Source organism: Propithecus coquereli, unplaced genomic scaffold (assembly GCF_000956105.1).
Source record: "Propithecus coquereli isolate 6110/MARCELLA unplaced genomic scaffold, Pcoq_1.0 Scaffold99, whole genome shotgun sequence".
Classification (NCBI taxonomy): Eukaryota; Metazoa; Chordata; class Mammalia; order Primates; family Indriidae; genus Propithecus; species Propithecus coquereli.
This window is the reverse complement of record NW_012156284.1, coordinates 9888937-9915439: the sequence shown is the minus strand read 5'-3', so window position 1 is coordinate 9915439 and position 26503 is coordinate 9888937. Positions and strand designations below refer to the sequence as shown.

Here is a 26503-nt window from a genome sequence, read left to right as displayed (position 1 = left end):
GATATAGAAGCATAAATGCAAAATAAGATAGGAAAAAAGAAAAGGAGATAAAATAAGAACACTCTTCCAAGGATCAGCATTTTCCATCATCTCAAGAAATAGGCCTTCACAAATGTAAAGGCAATTTGCTTGCAAGAGCAGAAAAAGATTGCCATCAGAAACTTGGAATAAAGGATAAAGTGCCTATAAAGTCATGATTTCTGACTTCATTTTGGGGGTGGGTTTCCTCAGTGCTATTCATCAATCATTTTTCTTAACCCCTGATCAGCGGTTTTCATAAGCATCAGCTGAGGAGCTTTAGAAACTATCCATGCACAGACCCCACCCTCAGATATTCTGATATAATTGATCTGAGTGTAGCACAGAGAGAGGAATTTTTCAAAGGTCCCCAGGTGATTTTGATGGGCAGCTAAGGCCAAGAACAACTGTTTGCTTGGAGTTTAGGTGTCAGCAAACATTTTTAGTAAAGGGCCAAGTTATTGGTAAATAATTTACACTTTGTGGGCCATAAAGTCTCTGTTGTACTATTCAACTTTGCTGTTCTAGCGCAAAAGCAGCCATAGACAATAAGTAAATGAATGGGTGTGACAAAAAACTGTATTTACAAAAACAGATGATGGGCTGGATTTGGCCCATGGCCTTAGTTTACATACCCTTGGTTATTAAATTGTTTCCTCTTCTCTTGCCCAAAAGAGCTGTTCCAACCCTTTACCTATGTCATCCCTAAGCCTTTGACTTCTAGAAGATCACCTCTCATTCTCCTTCAATAGGGAAATACAGGTCCTCTGGCAGGAAATCTTTCAACTTCCTCATCTATCACTTGCAGACTCAGTACACCTACGTCTGCATCTGTCCTCGTCTCTTTGCCTCCTAGTACAAAAGCAACGTCCCTTCTTTTCAAGGTGAATCTAATTCTTTCAATTATATTGTTAATTCCATCACCCTTCCATCTCTTCTGGGGCTCCACTCCATAAATAATTCCATTTCCTATGTCTTTAATCACTCCCTTTCTACTGGCTCCTTTCCTTCAGTTAACAAATATATTCAAGTGTCATATCCTTAATCAAAGAACCCTGAAAGTCTTTCTCAATCTTGAGTCCTTCCCTAAATACTCACCCATGTCTCCTCTTCCCTTAGAAATTCTATACCTGCTGCCTCTACTTCCTCTCTTCCCATTCACTGCTCAAGTTACTGCAGTCTGGATTCTGTTCCCACTACTTCAGGGAAAGGGCTTTTGTCAAGATCACCTATGACCTTCATATGGTAAATTCATAGTTCTTGTTTCATTTATTTTCTCTGTAGCATTTGACATTGCTGACTCTTCTTAAAATTCTCTCCCCATTTAGCTTTTGCAATACCATTATATCTGTCATAATTAGTTCTTTCTCTGCTAGTCACTTCCATGGTGGTATTCTCTAATATTTGATAAACTCTCTTCTCTTATGCTACATATTCTCACAGTTATTCCCATGGCATCAACAACCACCCACATGTGATAACTCCCAACTTTTATCTCTAGCTCATGTCATTTTCTTAAGCTCTAGGTCGATATTTTCAAATATCTCTTGTGAGCTGTAGTCAGGTATTGTCTTCCCCAAACCTGCCCTTTTTTTCTTTATTCCCATTTGATTAGTAGCTTCACCAACAACCCAAATGCCAAAGGTAAAATTCTCCCTCTTCTTTGTGATCTCTGATAACCCACTGAGCAGCCTTGTGCAGATGCTTTTTAAAAATTCTTTACCTGAAGACACTTTATTTACATCTGTGCAGTGAATGGCAACCATACATGTTGAACCATATATAGTGGTCCTCCTCCCCTTCCAAATTGAATCAGCCACCCAATCCTGATGATTTTACCTCTGAAATATCTTGGCAATCCATCTTTTAGCCATCCCCGCTGCAATTGCTTTTAAGGCACACCCTAGCTATCCCTCACCAAGATTATTTGAAATAACCTCCTAACAGTTTCTTTTTTACTTGCACACATCCGTAGCTCCTTACTTCTTTTGTTTATTTTTCGCTTTCTCCTTAGGTCATTGTTCTCTTTGCTAAGAGGTAGTTTGTAAAACTTCATACAGTATTTCTATGGTAGAAGTGCCATGGTTCTATGCAAGAGAAGACTGATCCTTCATCTTTGATTGTCTTCTCTTCTTGATGAAGCATATCTCATTGAGCTTTTTGGTCACAGCAACACAAGTTGCTGAAGTCATTAGGATAGAATGCTATCCTAATAGTCTGGGCACCACACTTTAAATCAGATAACAACAAAATTAAGTGCCAACAGAGAATGGTGATCACCATGGTGAAGGGACTCCAAGCCAAAATCAATAAGGAGTAATGGAAAGAACTGGAAAATTTATTCAGGAGAGGATTCCAATTTTTTTTTTTTTCCTGAAGCAAACTAATTTGGACATGGTTTCCCTATGTGAACTCCAGGATCATCGATCAAGCATGTTTCCTCCTTAATAAAAATATATAGCTCCTTTTCTCTAATAAGAAGTGCTTACTCGAGGTTCCTTTTCCTTAATAGGAAATGCATACAAAATGTTTCACATTTGGCTGTCTATTGGCCTGCACATCATGGACAGGAAGCCCACCAATCTACAGTGCTGATTCCCCTGGGAAGACTTTCTTAGAAATGAGATCACATTTATATTTACCAGTTTGCTGGAATAAAGGTTAATTTGAATGGGAGGCTTAGAATTTCCATTATCAGTTTTCTAAATGTAATGCTGACTGCCCTAATTTTCTTGAGTGGGGGCACCTGACATATTACCTAATTTAAATGATTTTTCCCAAATTATTTTCTATGCCATCTAGCATTTGTCTTCTCAAAATTTTGCCCAATACATTCCATTTCCCTACCATGCCTGCATAATAGTCTCAGAAAGCATTTATTTTATTAAAAACCTACCTTTGGATCTGGTCCGGTTGAGGTAGTCTGTTGATCTAAATGAGGATACTTAAAATCCTTCATTATTAAATTATCTTACCTTAATGTACAAATCAAAAAACATAAATCCCATTTCCTATCACTTATAATAATAGCACTGTATTAATAAAGTGACAGATTTCATGAAGTTTGCAATAAGATCAAATCTTTCATTAAATGAAAAGAATAAAACCCCTGCATTTATTAAGCAATCAGACAGTTGAAATGGCCTGATAGGAATACTGATAGTGACCAGGGTTTGAGGCATATGCTAATAATTATCTTTTCATTGTAATCTTTTATCATAATATGAAATGGACTACCTGATTGATCAAATGAACAGACCCTATTTCCCATCTTTGGGGGGTATGACACCATTTCCACCATGTCTACCAAAAGTCTTTGTATACACTTGGCTTTGAAATAAATTCAGGAAACAAAGGAGAGAAAGAGTGGTTAAAGGTAAGTGTTTTACTTGCAGTTTGAGAAATAGATTCCTATAGTCATAGCAATAACCTCCTTCAAGGCTAGCTAAAGGGAAGTTTGACAAGCAATTCTCTCCAGTTTAAACATCCTATCCTTTTCTGAAAACACATGAATTCAAAACAAAGATTTTTTAAATATTCATATATTAAATATTCATATGGTATTCTGCAATCTAAAACTGCTTTTACTGATAAGAACGAAATCCTAACCCTGGTATTGTACCATTTTTGCTTATATTTAAATGTTAAAAATTTTTGAAAAGTTTAATTTGGACCCATGTTTCATAATGAACTGTAGGCTACAATAAATTCTCCTGAAAAAAGTTCCATTTTCACTCAGTTCACTCCAAACTCGTAAGAAAAAGGCAAATGGGAATCTGTAGGTAAGGAGAGGTTGAATTGTGTTTGATGGAATAATAGTATTTAAAACAGAGGCAATCACCAAATGTGTCCTAATTGAACTGAGGATAAGAACTAAAACTCTAAAAACCCTTTTAGAACTGGTCTTTACGTCCTACAGTTGAAATGAAGGAGCGATCTTACTAATTTTTTAGGAGTAAACATGGATAAATATATGTTTAATTGAGTTATAGAGATGGCTTTGCTTCCCACAGCTGCAAAACAGGACAGCAAGACAGATGGGATCATGTGCTACATAAAATAATCTAAATGACATTGCATATAAAAATGTTCAGTGAACTTTTGATTATATACCAAAATTTTAGCTTCAAATGATTAATTAGTAATAGATACAATTTCCATAGGAAGTTAATTTTCCCTTTCGAATGAGATATTTCCATTAACAACACTCTTCTCCTCATCAAAGAAATCTGTAATGATAAGACATATAAAGCACATTTTCTTTCATATTAGATGAAAACTAGAATAGTCAAAACATGCACAAAGTCAAAGGCTTACCGAGGTGTACAAGTATCCCTCGCTGTTCATTGCCAGGTACAGCTTGGTTTGAACTCCTTGAATAGCCACCACTCGAAGACCAACGGGGATGAGGTTAAACAGAGCTGAAATTAAAAATAATGTGAAAACAATGTTACAATTATGAATTCCATAGCTTTTCAATGTTTCCAACAGGACTTTCTGGTCCTCCAAAAGTAGTATATACTTTGTGAGGATAGAAAAATATGTATTTACACATATACAGGTAGATAGGTCCACATTCTACCTTTTAGTATACTTGATTCATGGTTGCAGTCACATAACTGGGGCTGTAACTACATATTCTCAAACACCCTGGAGAGAATGCAAGACTTTGGTCACAGTTTCATGGTTTTTATAGTGTTGGAGGTGGGGAATCTTGATGAATCTGAAATGATACAGTCCCAGAAATTTGTCTGTACATTAAATTGTGTCATCCTCAACAAATTAAGGTTTTAAACTGCTCCCCCAGATAACTGCTGAAATTCTTACAGGCACAGTTAAAATCTACCAGCTGGAGATATAGTCCTAGACTCTTAAAAGAGATACTAGTTCAATGCTCTCATCCAAATTATCTGTATTACTTCCTATGCAAAAACCCAAAAATAAATCCAAGCCTCGTAAATAAGTCATTGTGTAGTCCTATGTTCCCACAGTAGTACTTCTTAAAGAACCAACATTTTCCAAGGTAGAGGTAAGAGGGCTCCTAGCTTGTGGTCTTCAAGAGCAAAGGTTATAGGAATAAAAATAATAAACTTGAGGGAAGTTTATTTTATTAATTTATCATTATTACTATTTGCAAAGTAGTTGCAAGTGGGCAGCCAGTTGGTGCCAGGGAAGACTTCATTTCTCCATTTGAAGATTTGACTGCGTGAAACTTACACCCAGGCTTTCCTCACAACCACACACCACTCACTGGAGACAACCAGTGGGTGTCCTCCCACTACCAGCTGTCTACTCCCTCCCACACTGTGAATAAAAATAAAATGGTACATTTTTAAAATGTAGTGCTTGCCACACACATCTTTTGAAAATAGCCTGTGCACCTTTCTCTCAGGAGTCGTAGACCAATGTTGATGATTTTTGCCTTGTTTTGTAAGTTTATTGAGGATGATAAATCAGTTGGCTGTGGTTTCTGTGAACAAGAATGCAAAGGAGTCACCCCATGGGAAAGAATAGTTTTTCTGGGATCGCTTATATCTGTGCCTATATATTCTGCTGCAGTAGGTGGGGTAATATGGATGAGAAATATTAATGAAGAACTAAATATGCCTTGGTGAGCCTACAATGTATCTTTCCCTTGAAATCAGGGTGCTACCAGAGAGGAGCCAGGACATATTGTACAGTTCAAAAGACAAGTGTTCCTACCACATGCCACTGATGGCACTTCATTCAATACTTATCGTATTAAAAGCTGTGCCCTTCTGTTATATGAGGTAAAGGAAAGTAATTGAACAGATTGCAAGCCAGGATCTCATGCTATATTTGACAATGCAATGCACAGGCAAGAAGTCTGACACCTTTGAGCATGTCATGTATATGTCATATCTCTTTCTGTTGATAATGCCTTGCTCACAGCAGGTGCTCAACACGCATTTGTGGATTGATAGCAATCTGTATGCTGAAAACACAATACTACACTTTTAGAAAGTAATAGATAATCCCATTTATATAAAAGCTCATAGCTGAAAAATTTTGAGATCTAAAAAACCAAACCAAAACTTCCATATGGGTTTGGTTTAAAAGCCATATCACTACATACCACTTGACAACTGTAATACCAGCATATGCTTGAAACCTAGTTTAGTCATAGTAATAGATGATGGAGAATGATAAATGAAATTCAGAATTATTTCTAGACCTTAATTTTCTGAACATTTTTAGTTCTCTTAATGCAGCTTGTAACAAGCAGAAGACAGAAAGAAAAAAGAAAGAGAGATGGATATGATTTTCAGCTTGTTCCCCAATCACTCTGATTTGAGTTTTAATGAGCAATGAAATGCTTAAATTTCAAACATCAGACAATAGCAGGAGGAAGAGAAGCAAAAACATCAGCAATCCATTCCTGACGTTATATAATCCTGAATAATGGTATTAACTAGAACATGAATTTTTTATTATGTACTATAAATTTCTATGAAGCCTGATTCAAAAACAAGAAACATTACCCCAAAATAAAAACTTTAAAAGAGTAGTGAATGTTGAGAGTGGCTGGTCATACTACACCAATCTTTTCATTTCGTTAGACATTCAAGACAGATTATAAACTGGGTTAGTTTAAAATCTGTCTAAAGGGACAGTCTTTCCAGGTAAAAATGCAAAGAAATTATATCTGGGTGGGCTTGAACTGAATCAACATTTTCCTATATGCCTTTGTTTCTCTATATCTGGAGTCCTTCTTCATGGACTTAAGATATTATTTTGATCAGGATGACAATATTCTAAATATAAGAAGAAAATAATTGATTTCATTTGTGTATCTAAACACATTCATTAAATACCTAAAATATCTTCTTCCATTTCAGTCAAAGTTTTGAAGAAGCTTTTAATAAATAAAAGTGCCTTTGTTTCTTGTTTGTTCTCTGTCATTTCTACATAAAAACAATCACCTTCTATTAATACCTTGAAGGACCATTTTCTCAAAGCCGTACACCTAGTTGGCACTCAATGTTTGCTGAAGGCAACACTGAAGCCATGCTTGTCATCAGTTGGGCTAATACCAATTTCTCAAAGGGAATAATTAATAAATGTATATTTTAGTATAAACTGGAAAGACTTGACATGTTGAACTGGTAACACTACTGCGGGTTTGAAGGGAAGTGGCAAACTATTCTTCTAAAACAGACTTAATTGCACCCAGGGCAGATATAATAAAACTATTGCCATGACATGTCTATCATCTTTTCCTTTTCAGGAGAAAATACATAATTTATAATGGCTGATTTGCTCATGATGAGATTTTATTGGACTGACATTTACCACTGCAATAAATCTACATAAGGTAAGTTTAAATGCATAATATCAAACATATGTTTTTAGAAATGAATATATGTGGCTAAATGTGAACTGATTTGTTCTATCATGATCTTGCTTACCATATTAGAATTAAAATAACATAAAATCAATCAAATTGAACTAAATGAGGAAAATATGATAAAAATAAGAAAAATTAATAAAAATAAGAAAAGTAAGAAAAATATAAGCATAAAACTAGGAATATATATTAAGAAAATACTACATAAATGAAAGAGTTATAGTTGAAAAAGCCAACTTGTATTCTTGTTCCACTCATTTAAAATAATTTAAAAAATAATGCCAAGAAAATTGCTTGGCTTTAGGGCATAAAAGAATAAATTTGGATGGCTAGATTTCTTGCTCTATCAGTTTAATCATTAAACTTTCTTTTTTGTGATGGCTTAAGCTCCACAACATCCTCAATGGGGAAGCTGAGCTAGCTCACAAGCTTCTGGTCACTCTTGGCATCAGGGGTAGAGTCAAGCCCCAATGACTTGTCATCTCTTTTAAAGATACTTTCCATCTGTATGCATAATGTTATGGCAATACTTACTTTTAGTTGACTTACCTCTCTTTATTTCAAACTGCCTAAACACAGATTCTTGTTTATCAGGCTATGTTCTTTAAAGGTGTTTCAACGTCATTAGTACACAGAAATGCCATGCATATCAGTCACAGTTATAAGGCAACCAAAGGCACAAGCTATGTATACATAGGAATTGAAGAGCAAAACCTACTACATGATTTAAAGCTCCATAGTAAGAAATGGAGCCTTGATTTATGTGTGGGTGTGTGTGTGTGTTTGTGCACGTGTGTGAGAGAGAGAGAGAGAGAGAGAGAGAAAGATATGTGTGTATCTCTTAAATTATTGCATACAATGTGATCTTGATGAGTTTGGCGTATCGCTATTAATAAGACACAGCACACAAATCATCTTTTTTTAATTCTTTCTTTTCAGGAAACACATATGAAAACTGGACCCAAAATATTTCTTCTCTGATTTGCACTTTGAGGAGATGTTAAAAATAGATGAGGGAAAAGTTTCCTGTGTGGGGCTCATTGGCAGCTAATCATGAGCTTCTCTTCAATAGTGGCCAACAGACCCATTTTCCTGAGGCACTTTGGAAAATAGGGCAGTTTATATCCCAACACTAAAGTGTACATATAATTTGTGAGAATGTTTTATTACGGATCATCATGTACTAAAATCTGTTATTTGATTACAGTAAAATCCTCTAGTTATACGTGGCTAACTTTCAAACACAAGACTATGTATAAAACGACAGCTAGGATTCACTATAAAACTTTAGTATCGTAACAGTAACGTAGCATTTTACAAAACAGTGAGTACCATTTAGCATGGAGGTTTTTCCACCTCAGTACCAACAGAGCTTTCTTCAAGGGTAATTAAAAGTGACTTCCTCTTAGGTCATAGCTTGGCCATTAGCCCAGGAAGCATTCCTAAAAGGTGAGAAACTCTTTACACTTAACATCGGGACCCCTCTCAATGGCTTTGCTATCTGTAGCCATGTACCTCTAAAAAAGCACAGAGTGCTCATAAGCATTCAGAACTACTTTCCTTGGCTGTGTTCTCAGCCTACAATGGGAATATTACTTGGGAAATTTGAAGGAAATTCAGTAGAAATTAGGGAAAACAGAATGAATTGTGAGAACTAAGTGTTTTAGCCTCATGGAACATTTAATGGATCTCCAGAAATCTGTAAATTGTAAGAAAACACCAGTTACTATCATTGAAGAGAAGGCTGCACTATTGGTGAGATTGTGTTTTTATTATTCCAAATAAATAAAGCATATGCAATTAAAGGTTATGTAATATCTTGGAATCATCTTCCTTCAATAATTAGAAATAAAACTGACATTATTTTTGATGCATTTCCTTTTTAAGTTCACCATTATGGTCTCCAATTTGGTCTTTACTTAAACCATGGTTAAAAATAAAGCACTAAAAGAAATCCTTTTACCCACCTGTGGAGGTATCCCAATGTTAAAATCCCATTAGTCTCAGAGTTATCAGTGTGTGTGTGGACAGGGCAGCAGAAGTGAGAGTTTGTAATGAGGAATTCTCATGGTATGAAACCACTCCTCTCTCTTGGGTTGAGACCGATTCTTAAGAGTAGCGATAACATGCTATTTCAGGATCAGTGTGTGGGTGAGTAAATTTTCTGTGGGGAAAAGGTAATAAAATCCAAAGGACAGCCATAAATCTATCTAGATTACCATGGAGATGATATTTGGATTGTTCTTCAGATGGTGTCAACATTATTTGCTCTAGTTGACTATTTTAGATATTTTCATGTTTAACTTCCTTTAGGTTAACCTGTGTAAACAGGATTATGTAGTGTGACTATATTTTGCATTCACTTCAGGATTGAGCAGAGGTTATTTATTTTAAAACAAATAAAAAGAACACAATGTCAACAACATGCCGGCATATACTATTTATTTTGCAGTCACTTACTATAAGTACTGTCCTCATCTCTGGTGCCATCAATGGTTCCATCTGCTTGCAGCTGCAAGTGGAAGCCTTGTCGACTGTACAGTTTGGTAACTATTCCCTTAAGCTGAGGCTCTGCAAAGAGAACAATGGTTTGGATCAATTGATAAATTGTGCATTCGTAATTGAAAAGACTCAGAATTTAAAATTCAAATTTCATTTATAAATTTTAGTGGAAAAGGTCAAACTAAACTTTTAAAGAGTCCTTTGGAAAAAAGAAAACAAACTCCAAGTTTCAAACTAAATCTCCAAACTGAAGAAATATTTGATTTCTACCTGAAAACAATGGCAGAAAGCTCTAAAGCTTCTGACAAGGTCTACAGTCTCTGATAGCCTGTCCTTTGGCTTAAAGAGTGGTACTCTCATTGAGTATTTGGAATGGGTTGGCAAATGGCATATTCTGTCTTTTCGCAACGTGCCACTTTTCATGTGAAAGGAAAAGGAAAAATGCAAAGATAATTAATTTAGAGTTGTTTGCCAACCAGGTACCAAAAACCCACCAGCAAAGACTTCCTTCAGAATTACCACAATTCGAATAAATAATCCCCTTCATTCTAAGAAGATTGAAAATGCATAAATAACCTAGAACCCCATCAAATGATCTGTATTTAGAAAATTGAGACTTTGATACAAAAAAAGGGAGGGGGAAGATAAAACAACCATCACCATACCCTATCATATGAATAATCATTAGAGCTAATGGGTGTGAAAGAGCAGGGCTTTTGTTCGTAGGAAGGAAAAAAAATAGTGCATACTTATTTTCAAATTTAATATCAAAAATACAATTATCCAAAATATGAGTTCTTAATTAAAACAATTTTCAATTATGAATCACCATAGATTAGTCAAGTGCCTAATTTACCAATAACAGCCATGTTATCCAAAATTTGCTTTAAATGAATACAGACACCTGTGCTGAAATAATATTTATGTGATTATTCATGCCACATCATCATGCTTTGCAATCACTTAAGCCTCTTTAAAACAACCCTAATTTACAGCTAATGCATTAAAAACTTTGTGAAAACAGAAAACGTAGGTCTGTGTTTCCATCCCAGGGTGTGTAGAAGACATAAATACAGAAATAACAGATCGATGAGTACGTCTGATTTTCAACACTACTTATCTGGTAAAAAGTAGAAAATGGTGTAAAAGATTCATTTGGTTAAGACAGTCAAATAAGCTGCATGTTCTCCTGAAGGTCTACCTTGACGCAACCTGACACCTAGAGCTGTCTGAATTTCCCCTTACCAGAATGTCGTGCTACTCTTATCACTGAAAAGATTCAAAAGGACCCACAATTTGGCTATGAGTTTAAGTTCCCCCTTTAATCCTACATTTTAGTAGACGTAACCACAGTTTTACTAGTCTAACCAGATCACTAAGCTCTTTGCCGAAAGGTTCTAGAAATCCGCGTCCCCCCCCGCCCCCCGCCCCAGCAAACATTTCAAAGCTGCATCACAAGTCAAGTCTGTCCCAAAAAGCTTAAAAGTAATCAAAGAAACGCAATGCCTAGATAGAAGCAGCCCACATCCCTTGGGGGTGGAAAGGTGGAGGGGAAGGGTCTGACAGGCAGAGATAAAGGCAAGAGAGGCATTCCCCGGGCTCTCCTGGGAAGGGGGGACGGGCAATGGTGTCTGCCCAGCTCTGAGCCTGCAATTTCCACGCCGCACACATCATAGCCATGCCTAGGTCACGCCTGCCCAGAGACCACCGGATATGCACACATGTGACATGTCTCAAGCTGAGGGCGCCCCTCCTGGGCAGGGTATGGCCCCTAGGCTCTGCGCCCGTCCCAGGGCAGTTGCAATGCAGCAAGCCTGTTACTGTTACTGAGGCAAGAAAGCAATCGCCTTCTCACGCACACACACCGGCTAGGTGGCCTCATCCGTACAAGAGGGGCCACCGACAAACTCACCTATGCTTACATTCCCGCCCCCTCCACACTTATAAAGTATGGGGAAAAAAAAAAAAAAAGCTAAAGCCCCTTCCGACCTGGTCTTCTTCTGCGCCTCTTCTTGGAGCCGAAGAGTTTGACCCGGGAAAAGACATTTAACTTGTTTTTGTCGCAGCTGGTCTTGCCTTTGCTAGGGCTGCTGACACACTTGCAAGCGTTAGATTTCTCGCGCTCGCGGGCTTGTCTCTTCTGACGGATCAGCGAGCTGGCGATAGCCGCCGCCATGGCCAGGACGCCCACCACCACCACTTCTTTTGCTGCCCCTCTCTGGGTTCGCCTCCTCCTCCTTCTCCTCCGCTGCTCGTCCGCTGTCTCTCGCCTTCACCGTCTTGGTCTCCTTAGCCTGCGTTCGCCCGAGCTTCTCCGCACTCGGGCTTCAGCCGAGGAGGGGGCTCAGCATGCCGTCCGAGCTCCTCTGGCGGTGGACCGGGACCCGCGCGGGCTGCTGGCTGCCGGGGTCCGAGTCGACGCCACAGCCCCGGGCCGGGATCGCGGGCGAGACTGGCAGGCGGAGGCACAGCTTCGTGGCTGCGTACGCTCGGCCCCTGCGCCCCCGAGGACACTGTGCAAGTCCAAGTGGCTCGGGTCGGAGTTTCGCGGCACCCCCCGCCCTGTGCCGCGCGGAGGGGGCCAGAAGAGGGAGGCGGGCGGAGGGAATGAGCGCGGGCGGGAGAGAGGCCGGGAGCGCGGGCGGCCGGAGGGAGGAGGGAAGAGGAAGCGCGGGGGGGGGGGGGGGGGGGGGGGGGGGGGGGGGGGGGGGGGGGGGGGGAGCGCGCCCTCGCCCTGGCCCCTCCGAGTCTTCCACTAGTCCTTGCAACTTCTTGGCTTGATAATCAGGAAAAGTTGGCCCGTGCCAGCTTTCCGACAAGGATCAAACAGGTAATGGCCTCGCATCTTCGCTGTTGCAGCTGCTCTGGGCGCGGCAGAGTCGCAGCAGAGAAATTCAGTCGCCGCAAGCACCCTCCGGAACAGCGCGACTGCCTCCCCGCAGCCCCCTCCCGCGGCGGCCCCTCCCTCCCGGAGCCGAGCCCACTGGCTGCGGGCTGCGGGCCGCCCCCTCCCGCCCCACCCCCCAAGTCCCCGCCGGCCGCTGGGGCTAACACCTGTAGGGGCTTAGGCACTGCCCCATCGCCCAAATCCTTCTCCCTTCCTTTCCCCGAAAGGAGCTTTGGGAGGAAACAGTGATGGAGGAGGTACCAGGATGAGGTAGTTGGGTTGAAGGAGCGGGGGTTTGCTCGGCGATGGGGGATGGCGGGGTGAGGTTGTTTAGTTAGTGTTTGAGCTAGCTAGATTGTGCTCGGGCTGGAGCTTCTGGGAAGTTGGTCAGACCCTTGCCCCAGGCTTGGACTCATCCCCCCACCCACCTATCCACCCCCCTGCCGAGTTATTTTGCTTGGCGACGACCCTTGTAGCCCTTTTAGAGAGGAGGCCAAGGTTCCCAGACGGGCTCAGCCCTCACGGCAGCAGCAACAGCAGCAGCAGGCACTGCAGAGAGCTGCGCCCGCACACCACGCTGCCACCCAGTGGTTTTTGCTGACTTTTCATTTCACGCCAATTTGTGCGGCCCGCCCCCCGTTTTCCCTCTGCGCCCCCTCATCTGTCCGTTTGGATTTGGGATCTGAGCAGAGAGCTCGGGTCGTGTAACATAAGCAGTACGGGTATTTGGGAAATGCATAGCCGAGCCACTTTATTTAAGCTGCGGCCCATCTCCAACGTCCTAACTTCTGTTTTTCTGCTCCTTAAACTCAGGCAGCCTCCTTTCCTCCAATTCAGGAATCCAGTCTGGATTTTTGCTGGCCTCACTTTATGCACAAGTTCTGTCCTCTCCTTGTGCTCTGTTTTATTCTAGAGGAGAAAAAGGGGTTTTGAGGGCACGAATGCAGCAAAGAGAATGGTCCATCCACATCCCTACCTTCAAACAGACACAATTGTTTTACTATTTTACTTGAATTCTGGGGCCAAAAAGGAAGCCCCAGATCATAGGGCTGGTCTATCTTGGAGCTGCCACTACACTGTCTTTGCTGGAGTCCTACACTTCCCCCTCTCCATCTTTTCAGAATTGATGTAGATGCAAAACCAAATGCTCAGCTAGCCCCAGCCTCCAGCCCTTCCTTCTTGTCTGACATCCCAACAAGCTGGGACTAAGCAACACTGAAACGATTTCTGGCGTCTTAGCTCCTAATAGTTGAATCATTTGACCCTTTTGTAGATTTCATTGCTTCACAGGCAAAGCTGCTGCTACCTCCCCTTCCACTTCTCCCCATTCTTGAAATGTCTCTTGCTCCATCAGAAGCACCACTGTGTCTCTGCAAGGCAGGCTGGGGTGAAGGTTGCAGGGGCTGAGATGGATAGTTACAGGAGAACGGTGCCACAGGGTCTGAAATCTTCCATATACTCCTTTGTGCTTTTGGCTTTCCCAAAAGAAAAAGGACAAGGTAGAAGAGAGTTTTAGCACCTCAAGTCAATTCAAGTATCCACTTTAAACTTTAATTCATGGGGAAAAATCCCTGGTCTGCTCCCACTGGATCTTGAACACCTTGAAAATTGGGACAGAGTCTTGTTTCACCACTATATTCCCATCTCCTGGCACAATTCTTGTCACATAGTCTATGCTTAATACAAGTTTGTTGCAAATGATTGATGAATGACTGATTTATATTGATTCTGAAGGGTAGGAAGGTATATACCAGCTCAGAATGTATGTGATTGTTGGTTAAATTTTAGGCACCATGAAGGGAAATAATCTCACCAAAAGAAGGGTCAGAAGAAGCTTTGACCAGGGCCAAATATTTAGAGTAGGTGATGAACAGTTAAGAGGTCCCCATTTTTACCTTCTGCTGAGCACCAACCCCAAAGACCTTTTTTCCTTGCTTTTGCTTCTCTCTTGGGACCCTGATCCAGAGCAAACATGAAAAAGCTAAAGAAGGACAAAGATCTAATTCGTGAAACGGACAGACCTTGGGAAGAATGAGCAATGGTATTGGGAAAATGAAAAGGGCTTTCCTCCATCCTTTTCCCTTCACTTCTCCCAGAGAGCTCTCACTGTTTGCCCCTGCAAATATCATTCATAAAAGTATTTTTAGGATGCCTGTAGAATTACTGGGATTGCCACTCTGGTGGATTGAACAGACCCCAAGAAGACTTCAGGGATATACAATGAGGAGGGAGGACACTTATCATTGCAGAGTTGCAAACACAAACATGTAAATACATCCCTCTGTTTCTAACTCCTATTTACCACCCAAAGCTTTTTTGATAGAGAATGAAACTCTCTGCCATGAGCTCATGGAACCACTGGACCAAAACTGACAACTGGATGATTCTACAGGTGTTTGTAGATAACTTTCTTGCTCTAATCCTTCTCTCCTTAATTAAATTTTATAATCTTGAAAAAATGAGGAGTACAAGAAGAAACCAGTCTCTCCCCCTGCCACATGTTCCTGTTAACCCACAAAAGGTACTTTTGCCTTTTTACATCCCCCCTTGAGTTATTGTTCTCCGTGGACAGGAAAATATGTGTCACATTATTGATGAGACTAGAAAAGGGGGCTTCTAACTCTGTGATCTGTTTGCCTGCAGACCACATGCATTCTCCTCTCTCCTTCACTAAGAGAACTCACAGAGGCCTGTGAGTAGAGGGTAAGTTCAATTTCGGGTGGAAAGTAAAGGAAGACCATTTTGAATTTGGGTCCAAGTCATATTGCCCAATCAACTTAACCATCAATAAAGCAGATATTGTCATGCTTTCCTAATTCTCATGTCTATTTTCCAGACGCTTAGGAATTCAGAGAAGAGTGCGAATATTACTCTCAAATCAATGGGGAACCATGGCAAAGGCCCATCCATCTCAAGAAGGCATAATGAAAGACACATTGCAGCCAATCCCAGAGAAGCATATGTTGCCTTTACTTTTTGCCCCACTGCTACCCCAAACCAATAGTATGGAGTTTTAGTAAGAGGAAGAATAAAAAACTCTCTTTTGATACCTATTTCCACATGCCTTTTTCTCCTGTCTTGATTTATTCCTAGCAGTTCACACTGTACCCTTGCTATGGAACTTCCTGGATCTCCTTCAGATTCATAGAGTTTCAATTCACTCTGCTTGACTTTGGTGCTTCCAACTCCTCTATGCTGGGTGGGTACACTCTCCTTTTTTCTCCCAGACCTCCTCTCTCCTATATCACTGCTCACCAAGCTCTCTCCTTGACCGTGTTCAGGAAGAAAGCATTCTTATCTCCTTTCCTCTATCTCAGCTCCCGAAGAGTTCTAGCCTGGCTGACAGGAGGCATATGTTTTAATCCCATGTCTGCCACTATGTGACCTTGGGTATGTCATTTCTGTATACTACAGGCCTTAGTTTTCCCATCTTTAACGTAATGCTTAAGCAAGATTTGTAGCTTTCAAACTGTATTCTGTAGCACACTAAGAGTACATGGACATAAGTACCCTCACCAATGTTTCATCCATAGCCTTCATCTATTTTAACTATAACGACTTAACTACTTCAACTTCTTTCATATATTTTATATACTGGGCTCAGAGTATGATCTCTTATGAAAAAAATTAAAAGATTCTGCTACTAAAAACAAAATGTTTAGAAACCTCTAGATGACATGTTCCTTAAAGTCCTTTTGGCTCGGGGAGCCTACGAATTGTTTTACATATGCCCCTGTTCCTTCTACCTCTTTATCTTTCCTTCCTCATACTTCCCATCTCTCCACTCCTTCCCCCACTCACCAGAACATAAATTCTAAATTGGATTCCAAAGAAAAACACAAAAGTCCCTTTGGCTCCACTCCTCATGGGTTCACTTGAGAACCAGGTTTCAGCATTCTTTTCAGAGAGAGTTATGTGAGTTATTAGGGCATAGAATGCTGATCATTCTCTGCCAATCTCTTTTGGCAGGCCTCAGATGAGCTGTAAGGAAGCTGAGGGGACCTACTCTCAAGAGGCATCTTCAGGAGAGAGACAGAAACCCAAACAGATGTGACTGTGATGAATAAAAATGCTAGAATTCAGACAGCCTAATCAGGAGCAGCTTCAGTCCCTTTTGAGCAAGAAGGAATTGGCTGTCTTTCTGAAACGCTCAAAAGGAGAGATTTCAAACACCTTTCCTCCTTGAAGATAAACTTAATCAGAGCCACTTGCCAGTCTGCTCTCCATTGCCACTAACAGTTCATCGAAATATCTGAGTGGGCAGTTACCAGGTCGAGGACTGATGATGAGCTCAAAGGGAGGAAAGGGAGGCAGGTTCAAGTGCACCAATGTCAAGCAACACTGGGATCTCCTCATTTACTGGGTAGGGCAGCAGAGAGAATATTTAGGAGATGGGGCAGCCAAGTATCACCTTTTTTTGGTCTACCTAATTATGTACAAAAGCCTAGAGAAACAACTGGATAGAAATACAAATGAGGAGATTAGAGAAAAGCCATTAGAATAGGCTTTTGCCACTTAACTCCAAGCAGGAAGAAAAATGCAATTGAAGGAAATCTTGTTAATGTCACACTGGAATTTCAGGGACAGAAAGAGTGACTACTGTATTCTGTAGCATAACCCGATACATTTATTAGCTGGTTAAGAGTCTCTGCTAGTCAGATCATTTGGGAGAGTTATACTTCAGAAACAAAGATCTTCAGAAGCAATTTTTTAGAAATTGATTGGCTCTCCTGATCTGCATTCAGAATGAAAAGGTACAGGACCCTAGGCTTGCATCACACTAGGATGGTGGTTTGGTCTTCATTATGTCCTTTCTCTGAGATCATTCTCTAAATAGTTAAGCTATAGAATTTACTGAAGGTACCTCTGATTTATATTTAAAATCAATTGAGCAAACACTGATTAATTCTGATCCTTAAGAAGAAAAATCCTATAACCCATGTACAATTTTCATTGTTCAGTCATAATTTATGAACATTAAAACCATAAAACACCCTGATGGTATTAATCATGTCCATGAATTTAGCTCTTTGCCATTTAATTAGCCATGGCAGCTGTAACATTGAGAGTTCAAGGCCTCTGATTACCTGCTTGGCCATTTAATCAAGAAAACCTGGAGAGAAATAGAAGATTGCTAGGGTGGAGGTTTCTCTCTTGATCATAAGGAGAGAACGCACAGAAATAAGCTTAAGCTTTAATATGTGGGGATTTAAATTTTGTACAAGGAAAACATTCTTTTCAGTAAGGGTTGTTAAATACCATAATTGATTGCTGATTTTCCTTCATAAAAGCTTTTATGAATACAACCAGAACTTTATCTATCTGGGTGGGTATGTGGGTCGATTTCTCTCAAGACTCTCATTCTGTCATAAAAACTACACTGCTATTTATATACTCATGACCTGCCACTAAGAAGTGGTCATGGGGAAAGTGGAAAAGGCCAGCAACACCATCATTGAGAAGGGTTAAGGTCCCATCTGAAAGGGCACAGGGAGAGCTAGTGCCTCTGCCTTTGGAAGAGCATACTGGATGAACTTGGAGCATGTGGGTCAAGGCAGTCACACTCATTTCCTATAGTTTCTCTTGCCCAACTTGTAGAAAACATTTTGTAGAAACAATAAATTTATTCTTAACCAATGGGTTACTTCAATGGTGACAGAGCATCCAGAGCCAACAAAAGCATCAGGTTCTCCAAGTGAATTCAATTCAGTTTTATTCAATAACATTTGAAGATCTTGAAGGAACAATTGCTATTTTATGAACTGACTAGTGGCTAACAAACATAAATAAGGTGTTTCTATGATGAAACATTTATCGCAGACTAAAAATGTGCAGGACTCAGAGGCAAAATATCTGTAACACTGGGTTCATTTCTTGCCCAGTGAACTAAGTAATCTAAATGAAAAGTTAGGGAAAAAATGATGGAGGATTTGAAGTAGAAGCAGACAATCTAATTTTTCTGTATCTAAGCTATTTCAGGCAATAAGATCACTGGAAGAAGGTGGCCTGAACTCAGGATTTCAGTAAGGGAATGTAGTGTGTGCAAATGATCTAATGTTCATTATTATTTAGTATATGGAGGCAAGATTCACAAACAGCACAAGGAAAATTGGATTGATTTCCTACTTGCCAATGGCACTGTTTCTATAAATTTCCTAGCAAGAGTTTCCATTTTTTAAGGCAGGAGAGAGGTAATGGGAAAATACTTCAGTGCTCTCTCAGGATTAAGAATCTTAACACATCTCTTCAGACACCAACCAGGATTTGGGCAGGAGAACCTACTGAATTTGGAGGAAATATTATCCTCCAGATTCTAAGGAAGTGACGAAGGACAGGTCCATGACCTACCTGAGAACTGGGCAGATGCCCTAGATCATGGGTCCCCAAGCTATGGGGAGTTGCATAATTATTTCGTTATATATTACAATGTAATAATAATAGAAATAAAATGCACAATAAATGTAATGCACTTGAATCATCTGGAAACCATCCCCTCATCCCCAGTCCACGGAAAAATTATCTTCCATGAAAACGGTCCCAGGTGCCAAAAAGGTTGAGGACCACAGCCCTAGATGGTTTTTAAACTCTCCACTCTGCTTTAGATTTTTTTTTTTTTGCTAAAACTGGGGTTTTAAATGGTGACAGTAGTCAGTAAATACTATGGTTATAATTGGGCAAGCAACTTATCAAGTGCTTTAACACTATTTCCTTTAATCCTTGTAACAACCTGTAAGTTAGATATTTTCATTATTGCCATTGTAAAGGTGAGAAAAGTGAGGTCTAGAGAGATGAAATGATATAATTATGATTTCCTGGCTAGTATACAAGTGGCAGTGCCAATATTTAAACTAAGGATCCTCAGCCAATAAATACAATCTAGGTGTACAAGGCCATACCTTTAAATACTACTACTTTCCTCCTTGGCAATGGGTCTGGAATTTGGGTTGCTGAACAGCGATGCCCGGATATGCCTATCTCTTGGATTGGGTGACGGAAAAACATAGAATATGGCATGATTTTCAACTCAGTTTTGTTTTTTTTCCTTTAGCAAGTGAATTGTGAGATAAAAAAGAATAGATATGACCTGTGCATAGTTATAAGCATAGTTCATAACACTTTTAATAATAACTTCTTACAGCAATATTTAAAGACAACATTGCTTTCTCACTAAAATTAAATGATTATAAATCACTGCTTAATATTTTTCTGGGTTTCCCAACCCAAGAAATAGTTTGACAGTAGGACTTGTCCTGACTCAGGTAATCTGGGCCTTTGGAATGCTGTGAGAGCCAAAGGACACTTCTAGGTCTTTCTCTCCATCACTACTTAGCAAAGAAAAGAAGTTAAAGCATTCCCAATTCTCTCAATTCTTTTCATATATGGAAAACTGGCTTTCTACACCGTAAGCTTTTTTGTGCCATCTGCTTTCAGCTACAGGAACCTTGAGTTCAGCCAAAAAAGAGAAAAATATTATACACAGTGTATTCACTTCCATGGTAAGAAACCCATGACTATCCTTTTTTTTTTTTTTTTTTTGAGACAGAGTCTCACTCTGTTTGCCCTGGCTAGAGTGAGTGCCGTGGCGTCATCCTAGCTCACAGCAACCTCAAACTCCCGGGCTCGAGCGATCCTACTGCCTCAGCCTCCCAAGTAGCTGGGACTACAGGCATGTGCCACCATGCCCAGCTAATTTTTTCTATATATTTTTAGTTGTCCGATTAATTTCTTTCTATTTTTAGTAGAGACGGGGTCTCGCTCTTGCTCAGGCTGGTTTTGAACTCCTGAGCTCAAACAAACTGCCTGCCTTGGCCTCCCAGAGTGCTAGGATTACAGGCGTGAGCCACCGCGCCCGGCCTCCATGACTATCCTTTTGCAATCAGGAGTTTCTCTAGTATTCATTCTAACTCATTTGCCCTAACTTTTCCCTTCTGACAAACAGTTAAAAGTACAATCAACTGATTAAACTTATTAAGTAACTTCTCTTGCAACTGCTGGGGGCCTCAAGGAATTTTTAGAAACTGATTTCTTAAAAGGGGACTTGATGCTCACCTAATGATCTAATTTTAGAGAAGAGATCTGAAGCAAGACAAGTTAAATACATTCGGCTTGGGCCATTTGTTTGTTCATTCATTCATTTATTCACTCAAAACTTACTGAGAACTATTTGCTAAGAACTAAGACCTGAAGAATGTAAAAGTAACAATGGCTATAATGTATTGAGTGCTAAATCTGCTTCAAGCACTAGTGTAAGTGCAGCAATTCCTCAGTTAACATCGTTGATAGGTTCTTGAAAACTTCGACTTTAAGTGGAACAACATTACTAAATCATTTTTTTTTTCTTATCAACGTTATAATGAAATGATGTTGAAGAAATTACATTATTTGAGGACCTGCTGTAGGTCATTTTGCTTAAAGTCACAGTTTCTAAGAACCTATTGATGACATTAAGTGAGGACTTACTGTATTTTGTCCTTGTTTACTCACTTAATACTTACAACAACTGTATGAGCTTATCCCTATTTTATAGATGAAACAGCTGAGGCCTAGAGAGGGTAATGAGTTCATTTATGTAGGAAGTGATGGAGCTAGGATTCTAATCCATGCAGTCTGACTTCATATCCTGTGTTCTTAAAAATTACTCTACTGCCTCTCCAGTGATTGTCGCTGGCCTCAAGTGGAGGAGAAAGAGAAGCAAATAAATAACTAAAACACAAATGTGATAAGCACTGTAAGAGTGGTACCAAATGTCTAGACTTGTTCTCAGAGCCCAAAAGAAGGTAGGAGGGCAGGAATTGAGTTCAGCTTCAGAAAAATACATAAAAAATATATAAAATACATAAAAATTCATAAAAATACATGCTGAAGATGAATGTGGGAGGATGAAAAGGAGCTTGGAAGTTGGGAAATGAAATTATGTAAAGTCAGACTTCAAACCTGAAACTAAACTGACTCCTGGAACTGGAATCTTCATACCAGGCCACATTGCTTTCCCTCAGCTGAAAGAACTCACAACGCTTTGGATTTTTATGTCCCCACACTTTGAATCTCTTGACAATAAGTTGGTCTAATATTGTAACCACTCTCTAGTACTGTACTTTTCTGTGAAATGTCGATTACTGGTATGATCACGAAGCATTGGGGATTGGGAGAAATCAACTGTGTTATGTAGATACTCTGATGCTTTTGTTTTTGTTTTTTTCTTGTAAACTGATTGTCTTCCCTTTCCCACTGATCACATTCAGCACGTATTGTCAATGGTGATGTTCGAGTATACAGTTGTTACCGATTTACAACTGCCAACAGCAGATGGTTTAGTAGAAGTAATCCCTTTAGAAAGATGCCAATCAAAATGGAAATTATATTGGCATGTATGCCACAGTGAGTTAGCCATTCTCCTCCTGAAATAACTGGGGTGAGCTTGGAGACCAGAGATTTTCACATAGGCAATCATTAAATAATTTTTTATGATGAAGATAAAACTTTAGGCTAAAAAATGAATTAAAGATCATGTGAAAATGATTGTCCATGCCATGTAATCCTAGTAATTCCTCTATGTAGATTTCAATATTCTTGATAGAGAGGAACTAGGATTTGGCTGATATTTGAATATATAAAAAACATATTAAAAATCTTCCTACTCACTGCATTCCTCTTCAATTGTTCAATTGTTCTTCAATTCTGGAAATTTAACTATTACTCTGCACCCATTGCCTATCTTTAGATCTCTCTCTGTGCTTCTTCTGAAACTTCTGTTAGGTGTATGTTAGACCTCATTCTCTCTTTCATGATTCCTAACTTCTCTTTCCTAGTTCCATCTCTTTATCTTTATTTGCAAAATCCAGGTGCTTCACTGATCCTATCTTTAGCTAGATTTAGTCTATTGTTTGATTTGTTTTTATTTCATTGATATACACATATATATTATACAGTAATATTTTATAGATGACATAAAATTATATATACACGCATATATAACATATATGCATATATTACATATATACACACATATATAGAGAGAGAATTTCTATTTGGTATTTTTTAATATGTCTGCTATTCTTTTTCATAATATCCTCTTCATACCTTATAGATTCTATTCCTTTCTTTATCCCATTGAACACTTTCAAGACACTTAAACATTAAAGACTTTTTCATATTGCCTTATTTCTGGAATATGAATTACCGTGTTTCTTGTCACTGATAACTCTTCCTGTAGTGGTTTATTTTTTTTCTTGCTCTATAAATTTTACTGTGGGCTTACAGGAAACAGCAAAGCTGTTTTCTGTAGAAGTCCCACATAAACCATGGGTAGTAGATTTACCTGCCTCTACAGTTTTGTGTTCTTTCTCTGCTAGCACTCTGGGTCTCACCAGTTACAGATCAGTTTTTATTTTAATTTCCTAGTGTACATTAGTAGTATAAATTCAGATGTGGGTTCCAATTTCTTATACTCTCAAACCAGAATAGACACTCCACCTATACTCTGTATCCCTAGGCCTTGGGCCCTGATTTGTCATGAGCTAGATAGGACTTCTTGGCTCCTCGCTTTAAGCAGTAAACTCAGGGCTCTGTATTAGGGCTGTGGCTTGAATTTAAGCTCCAGGGTATATACCAGTTTTGCTGCTCTTGATGGCCATTCAGCTTCAACTGCTTGCTGGGCTTTGCTTTGGCTTTGCATCACTTCTTCGTTTCCATCATCTGAAGATTTTCCTTTTTCACCTTTGAATTCTCTTGTGTATTGTCAAAGACTTAAGATAATATGTTATATACTATTTCTGTGTTTTTGTGGAAGGATAGGTAAGCACAAGCAATACCTCAGTTCAACATATTGACTAGAAGTCCCCATTCACTCTTTACTTCTATCATAGCACCAAAACTGTTGTCACTACAATCTCAAAAACCTTCTTATGTCATATCCAATGACTGGTTCTCAGTCATTACTTTACATAACCTTTCAGCAGCATTTGATACCATTGACCATTCTCTTTTTAACACACAAGTCTTCTTCCATTGATTTCTCCAACACTCTACTCTCCTAGTTTTCCTCATACCTACATTTGACTGCTCCATCTCTGTCTCCTTTTCCAGTCCCTTTTCCTCTCACTATCCATTTGAGTCCTTTAGGATTCTGTCCTATACCCTCTAATTTTCACTTTCAATCTTTTCTTTCTAGGTATTTGCTCTATTGACTTCATTTATCGATTCAACAAATGTTATTTGAGCATCTACTATATGCCAGGCTGAATTGTAGGTATTCAGCAGTGAACAAGGCAGATGTGATCCTATTCACATGAAAATTACAGAATAATGAAGAGCCAGATAATAAACAACATAAATATGCTGTTATAGATAGTGATCATTGCTATTAAAAAAGGACAGAATGTTGTTTAAGGGTAATACAGAAGAAGCTGAGATTGGAAGGTCAGAGAAAGACTCTGGAAGGAGATAACATTTTTCTAACTCTTGAAATATGATATAGATCCAGCCACATGAACGGTGTGGGATAGAAGTACCATTTTTACTGTGTCAACTGAAAAAGTCTCCATTGCTTTCATCAGTTCAGATGCGCGAATATGATTACTAACCCGATTTAACTTTCCCTTTCATAAGAAGCCAGTTCTGAGCTCCACATACGGATAGTTTTACCCCAAATGCCCCTAAGGATCTCAAACTAAACAAATCCAAAACTGAACTCATCTCCTCATACTGATTCCTCTTCTCTTACTCCATGTGGTGATTATGGGTGTTTTTTGTATCCTATTCCTTTCTGAAAACATCTACTATTTTAACCAAGCCAGAAACCTGAGCATTATTCTGAACTCTTCCCTTTTTTCCCATTCTGTATAGAAGAGATTAGCTGAGTACTGTGGTTCTACCTTCTTTACGACTCCTCTAAATTCCTATCTTTAAGACTTTACCCATTCCTGTTTCATTTCTTGCCTGAATTTCATCGTAGATTCCTAACTGCTTTCTCTGCCTCTTCTCTTGCCTGTGATAAAACTACTCTGCTCACTGCTACAATTCTAACCTACAAATCTGATCATGCTATGCCCTGTTAATAAGTCTTCAGTGGCTCTTCATCACGTACAAGCCCTCCATTATGTGGCCCCAGATTTCCTTGTCACACTTACTTCCTGCCACTCTCTCTGACACACTGTATTTCAACTATACCAAAGTATTTCCTTTCTCTAAAACACAGTTTCCCACCTTTTAGCCACTCTAACTGCAGTACCCTTTAAAATTCTATTCCCTCCCATGCAGCAAAGTCTTCAAGATTGATCTGAGGCATTATGTCCTCAGAGATAAAGTCTTTTCTGCTTTATAGCCCTCTATACATATAGCTATGATAACAAAAATGCGATTAATTTTTGTCTACTTGTCTGTCATTCACAGTAAACAGTGAGCCACTTCAGGTAGGGATTTCGACTTCATCTCTGGGTCCCTACAGCTAGACAGAGTAGGGGCTCAATAAATGATAGTTTCATGAATAAATGAATTACCTCTCTCTTTTTCCCTTTTGAAAGCAGACAGGAGGCGTCTGAAGCAATGAAATACAGGGCAGATCCATTTTGATCGAATAGGTTCATGTATAATACCTTTTACAGTGTGTAGGACTTAGTCTATCTTTAATAACAAATAGGTAGAAGAGGGGTGATCCATCGGCCTGAGGTCCCGCTTGCTGGTAGAGGCCGGGGAGAGGCCACGGAGAGGGGGAGAGTGGAGGGGAGCGAGACCTGCTCCAGAGTGCGGGTCTTGGACAGCCCCATCCCCCAAGCCCAGACTTTCAGCTGAGCGGACCCATTTGAGCCCCTCCCGGCAGCGTTGCACAGAAACAAAGAGTAGACCTTTGAACCTGCTAGCAGCAGTTGTGGAGCCTGAGGGCAGGCTTGCCCAACCCAGCCGCACCCAGACTCACTCCTCCCACTGAGGGGGAGAATAAGGAAACCCCTGGAAATCCCAGGGCCCCACCCACCACCCGAGGCACAAGAGGACCTCTCTAGAGGAATAAAGCTAGCTACAGGACCCAAAAACAGCACCGCAGCTCGCTCCTCCCTGCAAGTGCCACCTACTGACAGGGAGGTCATCCTGCACACCCTTTTACTGCATCTCCTGATTAATCATAAAGGCTGTGGTCAAATCTCACCCACGAACACCACCTACTGGCTCAGAGACTAAACAGGGCGTGTAATTATCCAAACGAAAATTTAAAGGCAAGAAGGAACAACTGATCCAGATGGGAAGGAACCAACGAAAGAACTCTGGAAGTATGAAGACTCAAATGGAAAGCACACCCCCGAAGAGGAACAACAGCTCCCCAGCAATGGACATTAACCAAACTCAGAACACTAAAATGTCAGAAGAAGAATTTCAAACATGGATTGCAAGAAAACTGAATGATATCCAAGAAAAAATGGATAACCAACACAAAGAAACTACAAAAAAAAAAAAATCCAGAACTTGGAAGAAAAATTCACTAAAGAAATTGAAATATTAAAGAAAAATAAACCCGATCTCCTGCAAATAAAGGACTTATACAGGGAACTAAAAACACCGTGGAAAGCCTCAAGAACAGGGTAGATCAAACAGAAGAAAGAATCTCAGAGATTGAAGACAACTCCTTCCAATTAAATAAGTCAGTCACAGAAATCGAACAGAAAATTAAGACAAAAGAAATAAGCCTACAAGAAATATGGGATTATGTGAAAAAACCGAACCTGACGGTGATAGGG

General features: G+C 39.7%; 1 protein-coding gene across 5 annotated transcripts in view; it reads right to left on the bottom strand.

Annotated features, from left to right (window-relative positions):
• Window positions 1–26503, bottom strand: part of FGF13 (fibroblast growth factor 13) — a 542638-nt gene that overhangs the window by 75073 nt on the left and 441062 nt on the right. For 4 of the 5 annotated variants that reach the window (XM_012665256.1, XM_012665259.1, XM_012665257.1 and 1 more), the window contains 2 exons: window positions 9848–9958; window positions 4336–4439 (listed from right to left, as the gene is read on the bottom strand). In XM_012665256.1, coding sequence (XP_012520710.1) covers window positions 4336–4439; window positions 9848–9958 — 215 coding nt within the window. Of the gene's footprint in view, window positions 1–4335; window positions 4440–9847; window positions 9959–11878; window positions 12433–26503 lie in introns of those variants that run through there. The other variant, XM_012665258.1, reaches the window with a different exon arrangement.